We start from the raw sequence: 11,192 nt of genomic DNA on the forward strand, positions 1-11,192 counted from the left end.
ACATGTGTCTGTGGTTTCCTCTTTAACAATGACCCAAGTTCCATCTACAAGATGTAAAACAAATTAGATGTTCTTGCAACTCGTCACTTTGCTAAACCACAGCTTTTCAAATATTAGTTTTCCTAGCCAAGCCTATTGGAATACGGGTAGTTTCAGTCATTGCTGACCATATGGTTGATTCTCCACCTAGTCCTTCCTTTGTGTGTCAGGGAGGGGCAGCTTGCCTGGATTAACAGATGGGTGCCAACAAGAGGAGAACCAGGAACCCTTGTCTGACAGAACATAGAAGTGGATTTACAAAGCAATCTGGGCTTTGTGAAGGGGATAACTGAAAAGGAGATGGTTTTCAGGGCTTAAAAGAGCATTATATCAACCCTGCCTATAGTGTGGACTGCTACAATGGACTCCTGAAATGGACTTCAGAAATTTTTCAAAACATCAAGGTAAAACTCTGGGGATGACATTTTAGACCCTTCTTAACCTATCTACACCTTTACTCCCAGTGTTTACCCCTTTGTCCACTCTAAACCTTGAATATTTCCCAGATAGAGTATCTTGTTTAGTCCTGTACCTCTGCCCAGTGCACCCTCACCCTTTTACACCTCTCCTAGTATGCTGGGGAAACTCCTTATCACCTTCATATCCCAAGTGACAAATACACCTGTGAATTTTTGGAATTCCTCCCTACCCCTTGAAGTTGGTGTGATCTTGTGATATTTTGACCAACAAAATATGGTAGGAGTGGCCTCGTGTAAGACCTGAAGCCCAGGGCTCACCACCTTGGAACCCTGAGACCACTATTCCAGGAAGCAACCTAGGAAGAGAGAGCACAGGGGTGAGGCCAGTCATCTCAGTTGAGCTAGCCCAGGGCTCATCACTACTTGAATAGGAATAGCCACATGAGCAAGTCCAGGTGGGTCCAACACAAGAATCTCCTGTGAACTCAAAGAATCTAGAGAAATAACAAATTAAATTAAATTTGCAGGATGCCTTGTTCAGAGCAATAGATGTCTGATATAGTACAGATCTAATGTGAAGTCTTTCCTGGACCCTTCAGGCTCCCTTTCTCCATTTCCCCTTCTCTGTTTTGTGCATGTTACATGATTTTATAATCATTTTGTATCTGGCTTCCATCTCCCAAGACATGGTAAGCCTTTTGAGGATCAGGACTGAGTGATTCATCCCTGTGTCCCAACCACTCACAGAAGTCAGGGATGAACCCTTGACTACTTGTCAAATTCAGACTACTCAGGAGCTAGGGTTATAGCTCAGTGATAAGAGAGCATGCTTAGCACGTGCAAGGCCCTGGGTTTGATGCCCTGCACCCGCTTGTGCGCGCGCGTGCACACACACACACACAAAACCATTATACATAAAAGTCATTAAATGTGTTTTAAAAGTGCTCCTATAGTCAGAGGCTCACTCCTGTAATCCCACCAGTTTGGGAGGTTGAGACAGGAGGATTGTGAGTTCAAAGCCAGCCTCAACAACTTAGCAAGGCCGTAAAGCAACCTAGCAAGACCCTGACTCTAAATAAAATGTAATTTAAAATTGGTGGGGGGAGGCTGAGAATGTGGATCAGTAGTTAAATACCCCTGGGTTCAATCCCTGGTACAACAACAAAACAACAACAACAACAAAAAACTGCTCCTATATGAACATTTTTCATGGAACCCATTCAACAAAGATTTCAAAGCACATCCTATATTAACAGAACAGGTGCTACACCCAGCCAGGATAGCTCTCAATCAAGCAGGAATAACTGATTGACGCAGCACATCACTAGAACAGTTCAGTACAGTCATGTGTATATTATTTGGAGAGCACTCAGCAATTGCTGGGTGGAGAGGTCAAGAAGAGTCTCCTAGATGGGGCTGAGGTTGTGGCTCAGTGGTAGAGTGCTTGCCTAGCACATGCAAGGCCCTGGGTTCGATCCTTAGCACCACATAAAAATAAAGGTATTGTATCCAACTACAACTAAAAAAATATTAAAGAAGAGTCTCCTAGAAAAAAAGATTTAAATCTGAGATTAATTTTTTTTAGAGAGTTTTTAATATTTTTCGGCAGACACAACATCTTTGTATGTGGTGCTGAGGATCGAACCCGCACGCATGCCAGGTGAGTGCGCTACCACTTGAGCCACATCCCCAGCCCCTGAGATTAATCTTTAAGAGCAATCAGGCAGTCACATTGGCTAAGGAAGCTTGTGGATGCCCTGCCCCTGCGGAGGAGGAGGAAGAAGGATGGCGTGGATTGGTCAAATGCAAGGATACTGAACTAAGCCACAGTCCTGGGGGTGGAACCTAGAATGTTAGGCAAAGGATCGGCTCCAGTTTGGGGATGGCTCCTGTCTTTCTTCTCTCTCGGACATGCAAGGTAAGATGGGGACCTGGGTTTTTTCCTATTGGGAAAGAGGTACATTTTCCTTCTCCCCACTCCCTTCACCTTACAGCGCCAAGCAAGAACCAGAGGGAGCTCAAAGAGAAAGGAACCAGGACTCAGCACTGCATGGGTCCAGTGTAGCAGCACCCAGTGGTTAGGACTTCACAAGATTTCTTTGCCTCCCACATCTGCTGTACAAATACTGCCCCATGAATTCCCCAGAGTGGTAGGGGGCCAGTGGGTGGCACAGGAATTTGCTTCAGCCATAAGGGCATCAAATCAGTGGAGGGAATAACCAAAATAGTTCCTGGAAAAAGAAGAGAGGAATTTTAGGCAGAGTGAATAGCATAAAACAGAGTGAGAAACACCTGTAGTTGGAACACTACAAAGGAGCTTTACGCCACACTGTGTGAGACCGCAGGACAGTCTCATATAAAAATGATCGGCTCAACCCACAAGCACTCGTGTGTCAGCCAACTGCTTACATGGCTGTGGTGCTTACTTCACATCAAGCATGGATCTGCACAAATTAACTCATAATCCGAGACACTGAAATAACCTGCCTGAGACCCCACAGTAAGAAACCTGATGCTCAAAGGGGTCAAATAAATGGCAGATCTGTCCTCTTTCAACAACTTTGTGAACTCCGAAGCCATGGCACCTACAAGGAGAAAGGATCTGTTGCCCTGGACTTACCATGAGGTGGTACTGGAGCTGAGTCCTGACAGACAAAGGAGCAGGGCCAGCCAAGATTAAATTGTGGGCCTCCAGGGCTCCTGGAGAGTGCTTTGGGAAAAGAGAAGTCCAGCAAAAAGAACCACCGAGAGGGCACTCAGTGCCTCCCAGCAAGTCTAATCCTGCTGCACAGCATCCAAAAACAGAGCTGAGCAAGCGACTGCTGCCCACAGTACAGGACCTGGCTCCTCACCTTTTCCTCTCATATCAAAAGTTGGCTGTGATTCAGTTTCCTGGGTCAGGTTTATTAAAGTAAATACACATGTCATAAAATAAGATTCAGCGTTGCATTAAGGCTGAGGTGAGGTTATGTCTTTCTAGAAATGATTTGGTGTTGGCTGGGGAAGATAGGGGAACATTAATTCTTTTTAAATATTTTAGTTATAAATGAACACAATACCTTTATTTTATTTTTATTTGGTACTGAGGATCAAACCCAGTGCTTCACATGCTTAGACAAGTGCTCTACCAATGAGCTACAACCCCAGCCCCAATAATTATTTTAAGTAGTATTTGTAAGGCACTCTTGGCCCCACCAAATTAATATTTCATTAAGAGTATTCGCTTTCTTAATTTTTCAGATGAGGAAACTGAAAGGAGCTGGGACACAAGCCCAGATATTCACACTCCGAATTCTATATTCACTCATTTTTTTATCCTTTTATTCATAAACTGCCCCAAAAGTGCCAGGCACAGGACTCTGCACTGAATACCTATGATGATAATAGACATAGCTCATCTCCTCACTCTTCTTCCCTGGGTGCACCAAATGCCACAGTCCGGCTGCAGCAAAATAAACGGGGGTGGGGGGGGGTGTGACAAGCAACTTGTGTACATTGATACAGCAGGAGTGGGAGCCATTTATTGTAGGACAGGAGGGGTATATATACATTCCACACAGCTTATCTTAATTAACAAAAACTAGATACAGCAGTCAATAAGGAATCTCCACACTTAATAGCTCGCTGGCGTTACTTCACAACCACTCCCTCTGGCAAAATGCCAGGCGCCATCTTGACTTGTTTACAGACTCTAACAACCAAACACTGAAGCAGGACTGGGTGAAGAACAATACCTGTAGCTAGCGTTTCTGGCTGGGCAGTTAGATCTCTGACATATCTATGAGGGTCTCCCACTTGGACCAGAGAATGAGAAGGTGTTGAGTAGGCAAGAGCTCCAGGTGGTCAGTCCAGGTAGGCAAACAGCAAGAAAAAGCTTCAGGGTAGGAAGAGGCTTGGCTGCTGGAGGCTGCAATATAGCTGATGGTCAGGGCAGATGGCACCCAGGGAAGATGGGGGAAAGATATAAGGAATGGCATGAACATCTGCACAGTTCAGAGACCTCTCATCTGCAGCAGAGGAGGGTTAGGCTGAAGGGAGAAAGTGGTAGGAGAGATCATGCAGGAGGCTATGTCATCGCAGCAGGAGATGCCGGGGTGCATTGGCCTGTTGAAAGGGGGAATGGAAAGACATAGGTTGATGAAATACAAGTTAGAAGTGACTGGGCTTAGTGCAGAAATGAGGGAAAGGTGGGAGTCCATTGAGGTTTTTGGCTTGAATGACATGGTAAAGGAGATCATGCTGAACAAAGGTGAAAAGCTTATCTAAGACAGCCTTGGAAACCTCCTACTACTGAAGGTCACCAGATAGGGAACTGAGAGCAAAGGAAGTGAGACGTGGTCAAAGATGAAGGGGAAAAGTCAGGAGAGTGTAAATCTGAAACAGGAGTGTTTTTTTAAGAAGGGAGTGTCGGGGAGAGAAGGAGAGGGAAAGGGGAGGTACTGGAGAACAAATTGGCCAAATTGTTATACTGTGTGCATGTACAAATATGTAATGAATTCCACAATTATGTAAAATTGCAGTGCTCTAATAAAAAAAAAAGGAAATGGCAATGCCCCATGCATGGCAGAACTCAGTGTCAAAGTTTAACAGGACATAATTAAAAATGGGATTTGTCTTGTGAGGTCTTTAGGAAGTCCCCACCTGAGGCACACTGGGCAGGCTACATGTAGGGGACAGCAAGTAATACCCTAAGTAGAAACAGAAACAGGTGAGACTGGGGGCTGACAAAAGGTCATATTGGATATTGGTATCATCCAGTGGCTACTTGGTGCTCATTTAATGCTCACAACAACCCCACAGGATCGGAACTTACTGTTAGATGAGAACACTCAGACCCAGAGATCTGAATTGCCTTGTTCAGATGATACAGTTCTAAGTTGGGAAGCCAGGATTCTGTCTGCTTCAGAGCTGTGGCCTCATACTTTCTTGACTGGCCCCAATACGGGGAATATAATAAAAGATCCAGGCAAAACAGGTATGGGGAGGAGGGAACAAACATGAGAGAGGTGTAGGATGCACAATCAACAGGATGTGGGGAGTGGATGTAAGCTGAGAGCAGAGGGGAGAGTCAGGACTTCTGGTAGAAGCAGCTCAACTGACTTGAGGATACAGATTCACCACAAAATGGAGATTGACTTTGGACATGATGAGTCTGCTGGGCCTGGATGACTTCCAGGATGAGCCCGAGCAATGAGATACACAGAGGTGCAGGTCAGAAGAAAGTTCTGGACTGTAAGAGACCTGAGATACCTCAGTGTAATATTGAATTTTGGTTTCTTTTTATATCTTAGCAGAGCGTTAAAAATAGGTTCCGCTTGCCTGTAATCCTAGCAACCCAGGACGCCAAAGCAGAGGATCCCAAGTTCAAGGCCAGCCTCAGCAATTCAGTGAGACCCTGTTTTCAGAATAAAAACTAAAAATAAATTTTAAAAAATTTAAAAGACCAGGAATGTAACTCAGTGGTAAAGCGCCTCTTGGTTCAATTCCCAGTACCAAAAGAAAAAAGAAAGGGCTGGGGCTCTGTGCTGGGAGAAACACGATAGCATAAGCGTGACATCCCCCTGATGTCGAAGAACCCCGCTCATCTCTGACTTGGTATCCCCACAGATGGCTTTTCCCTGCCGAAGGTCCATGAATCCCAAGACTCTGGCCTGCATTCTGGTGGGCATGAGTTTCTTGGCACTTCGCCTCTGGCTCCTCCAAGCCCCGAGGTCCCAGCAGGAACAGAAGGGGGAGGGCCCCACGGACGCTAGCGACACTCCCTATACTGCGGAACAGCCCGCTGCGCTCCAGCTCCACCGGGGGCTCCAGTGCGTGGCCAATGCCTCCGCGAACCGCACGGAAGACTTCGAGCAGCTGCCGGCAAGGATCCAAGACTTTCTGCGGTACCGCCACTGCCGCCACTTCCCACTCCTCTGGGACGCGCCAGCCAAGTGCGCGGGCCGCCACGGCGTCTTCCTGCTCCTGGCGGTGAAGTCGTCGCCCGCGAACTATGAGCGGCGTGAGCTCATCCGTCGCACGTGGGGACAGGAACGCAGATACAGAGGGCAGCAAGTGCGCCGCCTCTTCCTGCTGGGGACCCCAGCGCGGGAGGAGGCGGCGCAGGCGCCGCAGCTCGCCGAGCTGGTGCGCCTAGAGGCGCGCGAGCACCGCGACGTGCTGCAGTGGGCCTTCGCCGACACCTTCCTCAACCTCACGCTCAAGCACGTGCACCTGCTTGACTGGCTGGCGGCGCGCTGCCCGCAGGCCCGCTTCCTGCTCAGCGGCGACGACGACGTCTTTGTGCACACAGCCAACGTGCTTAGCTTCCTAGAGACACAGTCGCCCGACCGCCACCTTTTCGCCGGGCAGCTCATGGACGGCTCCGTGCCCATCCGGGACAGTTGGAACAAGTACTTTGTGCCCCCACAGCTCTTCCCTGGGAAGGCCTACCCAGTGTACTGCAGTGGCGGCGGCTTTGTCCTGTCCCGCCACACGGCCCGGACCCTGCGCACGGCGGCTCGCCACACCCCTCTCTTCCCCATAGACGACGCCTACATGGGCATGTGCCTGCAGCGCGCTGGCCTACAGCCTAGTGGCCACGAGGGCATCCGGCCCTTTGGCGTGCATCTGCCCGGCGCCCAGAAGCCCTCCTTTGACCCCTGCATGTACCGTGAGCTGCTGCTAGTGCACCGCTTCGCGCCCTATGAGATGCTGCTCATGTGGAAGGCACTTCACAACCCGGCGCTGAGCTGTGGCCAGGGGCACAGGGTTTCCTCAGGCTGAATAGGCTGCGCTGCTCTGGGTTGATGAGTGGCCTCAGCCGCCAGGGCCTCCCCGTGTATGATGAGAATGCGTCTTCCCTGCTCTGATACATTGCCCTGCCCAGCTGGTGCATCTGAATCCCACCTTCACCTTGAAACCACCGCAGGAGAAGGGTCTGGAATATTCTCCTGGCCCCATCTTCAGGGCTTCTGATCTTATTGGTCTGTAGTGGCCCCAAACATGTACGTGGTGGTTTTGGTTGGGTTCCTTGGGTGGTTCTAAGGTGCAGCTTAGATTGAGGACCGCTGGGTCTGGGATGTCTGTGTACCCTCCCAAGCCCAGCACCATTGCTCCTCCGCGAGCCTTCCAGCATACCTCGCTCCCACGTTCTGCTCGTCATGAACAATGGAATAAGGGAGGTGTGGGGGCCAGGATCAATTTCACCTGTCACGTGCGATACAAATATTTGTTGAGTTTCCTTCTCAAATGAGTCAAAACCGAGCTAGACTGACAATCATCAGATGGCTGCCCTCTCCCAGAAGCCACTTTACATTTGGAACTGAGGAGCATTAATAGCATTCCTGCCAGTATACCTCAGTACCATGAGAGGTCAAAAAAGGCCTCACGGTGCAAAATGGAAACTGAGACCCAGTCAGGACAGGAGGAAAAAGCGCTATCTAGGCGACCTTTCCCCCAGCCCTGATCATGGACCCCCAGTAGCCACAGCAAACTTGACCTTTGCTGGCCTTGCTTATAAGCAGGTCATAGCAAGTACTTCCTGAGTGCTTTAGGGATGAAGGAATGAGCAAATGAGTACCCTTTTGTTCTAGCGGTGTGAACTGTATCTGTGAGAACGCTGTGTTGGCTTCCTGTTGCTGCTGTAGCAAATTCCCACAAACTTGACAGCTTGAAGTCACCCCCATTTATAATAGTATGTTCTATCATCCAACACTGGTTTCACTAGGCTAAAATCAGGGTGTTGGTAGGACAGCATTTCCTTCTGGATGCTGTAGGGGAGAACACATAAGATAAGGGGAAAGTACAATAAATTTGACTAATATAGCATTTAGAATTTCTGTTTATCAAAAGATGCCATAAATCAGGCATGGTGGTGCACACCTGTAATCCCAGCAAATTGGAGACTAGTTTGAGGCCAGCCTCAGCAATTTAGCAAGGTCCTAAGCAACTAGAGAAACCCTGTCTCAAAATAAAAAAATAAAAAAGGACTGTGGCTGTAGTTCAGTGGTAGAGCACTCGTGGGTTCAATCCCTAGTACAAAAAAAAAAAAAAAAAGGATGCCATAAGAGAAGCTGGGTGCAGTGGTGCACACCTGTAATCCCAGCCCCTCAGGAGACTGCAGGAGGATGGCAAGTCATGGCCAGCCTGGGCAACTCAGCCCAGACACAGCCTCCAAACAAATAAAAAGGGCCTGGGGATAAGGCTCAGTGAAAGGGCACCCCTAGGTTCTATCCCCAGTACCAAAAACTACAACAAACAAACAAAAAATAGCAATGTTATGTCTCTGTACTTTGTTTCTGTAGCCAAATCTTTCTCTAACTCTTCTGCCTTCTCCTTCACTCCCCTCCTCCTGGTGCTGGATATCAAACCCACGTCCTGGAGCATGCTAGGCAAATTCTCTATTTCTTCCACTTGTGAGGACACAATGATTACACAGGAACCACCTGAATGGCCCAGGATTCCCTTCCTATTTTAGAGCCAGTTGATTAGCAACCTTTGCTCCATCAATAACCTCCCTTCCCTTTGCCATGTAACCTAATACACTCAGGTTTCAGGGACTAGGGTGAGGACATCAAGGGAACCATTATTCTACCTACCATTGTGCCCAATAAATATTTATGGAATAAATGAACCATAATGAAAAAATGAGCAAAAAAAAATGAGTAAAAGATGTATTGTACTTCCTTCTCATAGACCTCTCTGATGCAGACTCTCATTTTGGACAACTGTGTCATTAATCTTGAATTCCCTGCCCCAGATGCCATTTGCCCAGTACTTAAAAGAGACAGGAAAACAAGAAGACAGAAGGCATAAGTATCTTCTGGAAAATGAATTCTGTTTCCACAATATCCTCCCATTTCCCTGACCTGTGAGGGATTATCCCCATCTTACCGGAAAAAATTCAGATTCAGTAACTTCATGGCTTAGGTGTGTCCGAAAACTGCAGTTATGGGTCTGCTGTGTGATTCTGGGTCCTGGTCAGTCTGTCTCTGTAGGTGGGTCGCTAGAGTGGTCCGGGGTGGTCCGAGTGCTGGGATGGCCACGCGGCCGTAGAATCCTGGCATCGCCTACAGCCACTTGGCAATGAGGGGCATTTGGTGCCACTACACTGCACATACTGCCCGGCTCCCTGAGCTCATGCGACAAGATACCGCCAGGGGGCGCGACCCACACACCATGGGTCATAGACGTTGCTCTTCATTCTATGGGGGACTGGGCGTCGCTTGCGTCCCTTCCCTCCAGGACTGCAGGATCCGAGGCCGGTGAACTATGCTGAGGACTCTGGCGCGGGGTGTGTGTGTGTGTGGCGGGGGATTCAGGCGACTTGGGTTCCCAGCGAGTCTATGAGCAGCCGCAGCTCCCAGGGCTCTCATTAGACTTGCAGCTGGGGAGGACGATCAGCTCAGCCTCTACTCCCTGACATAACGCGCCCTCATCCCACCAGGGAGTGCTCCCGATTTCCTTCTTGAGTCAAGCCTGATTGACACTCAAACCTCCCAAGGATCCCACGAGTAGGGAAAACGACGCACCTGTCTCACTCACGAACATAGATGTAAAAGACCTACATTAAAATACTAACAGACGAAATGCAGCGCTAAAGGACCATGTATCAGGATTAAAACTGGGTATCCCAGTCCAGTTGGGTTTAGCATTACACGATCAATCATGTGTTGAGGGTGTACCAGAGCTTGCCTACTGGAGGTTCAGGTTTGATCCGCAGCACGGGGTTCACAATTGATAGATAACACAGGAAGATACTTCTGTGATATATCACATCAAGAGAAATATGAGCATCTGAGATGTTCTGGGAAAAGTTTAAGAAAATTCCGCATCCAAAAACAGTTTGCAAATAAAAAAAAAAAAAAGATTCAGGTTAAAAAAATTCAACATCCATTCATGACTCTAAAGAAAACCTTAGGGGTTAGGGGCTGGGTTGTGGCTTAGAGGTAGAGGGCTCACCTAGCATGCGTGAGGCACTGGGATCCATTCTCAGCACCACATAAAATTTTAAAAATAAAGATATTGTGTCCACCTATAATTTAAAAATATATAAAAAAAGAAAACCTTAGGGGTGGGGGCTGGGGTTCAGTGGCAGAGCCCTCACCTAGCACATGTGACGTACTGGGTTTGAGTCTCAGCACCACATAAAAATTAAAAAATGAAGGTATTGTGTCCATTTACCTAAAAAATAAATTAAAAATTAAAAAAGAAAAGAAAACCAGGGTGAAAGCATTCCTTTAGGTTAGGAACAAGACAGAATGTGCCCATCATCTCTTCATGGCCACTTCTGTTCAACATTCCCAGGACTCAAGAATGCAGCATAAAAAAATAGTCGGATGGGTAGCTCAGTGGTAAAACATCCTGGGTTCAGTCTTCAGTACCAAAGGGGGAGGGAGTGCATCAAGACAAGAAAAAAGCCTGGGCAGTGGCACATGCCTGTAATCCCAACATGCTGGGAGGCTGAGGCAGGAGGATTGCAAATTCAAAGCCAGCCTCAGCAACTTAGTGAAGCCCTAAGCAAATCAGTGAGACCCTGTCTCTAAATAACAAAATAAATAAATAAAAAGAGCTGGGGATGTGGCCCAGTGGTTAAATGTCCCTGGATTCAAACCGCGGTACCCCCCCCCCCAAAAAAAAAGTACAACAAGGTGAAACCTTTAAAACCTTGGAAGTTTACAATTCTATCCAACCCAAGTTCCCCTTTCTATATACAAATTAAAATATTCTCTCCATTTTGAAATGAAATTTTCA

General features: G+C 47.7%; 1 protein-coding gene across 1 annotated transcript; it reads left to right on the top strand.

The window, feature by feature from the left end:
• The first annotated feature begins 6,065 nt into the window (after positions 1–6,065).
• On the top strand, positions 6,066–7,223 carry B3gnt6 (UDP-GlcNAc:betaGal beta-1,3-N-acetylglucosaminyltransferase 6). The gene has a single exon (XM_026387308.2). It carries the CDS (start codon positions 6,066–6,068, stop codon positions 7,221–7,223), a length of 1,158 nt encoding a protein of 385 aa, XP_026243093.2.
• Positions 7,224–11,192: the final 3,969 nt, after the last annotated feature.

Source organism: Urocitellus parryii, chromosome 4, assembly GCF_045843805.1.
Source record: "Urocitellus parryii isolate mUroPar1 chromosome 4, mUroPar1.hap1, whole genome shotgun sequence".
Taxonomy (NCBI): Eukaryota; Metazoa; Chordata; class Mammalia; order Rodentia; family Sciuridae; genus Urocitellus; species Urocitellus parryii.

Bases quoted from the DNA above. Each gene is read 5' to 3' on its own strand.
- B3gnt6 (XM_026387308.2), top strand. From the start codon at position 6,066: ATGGCTTTTCCCTGCCGAAGGTCCATGAATCCCAAGACTCTGGCCTGC.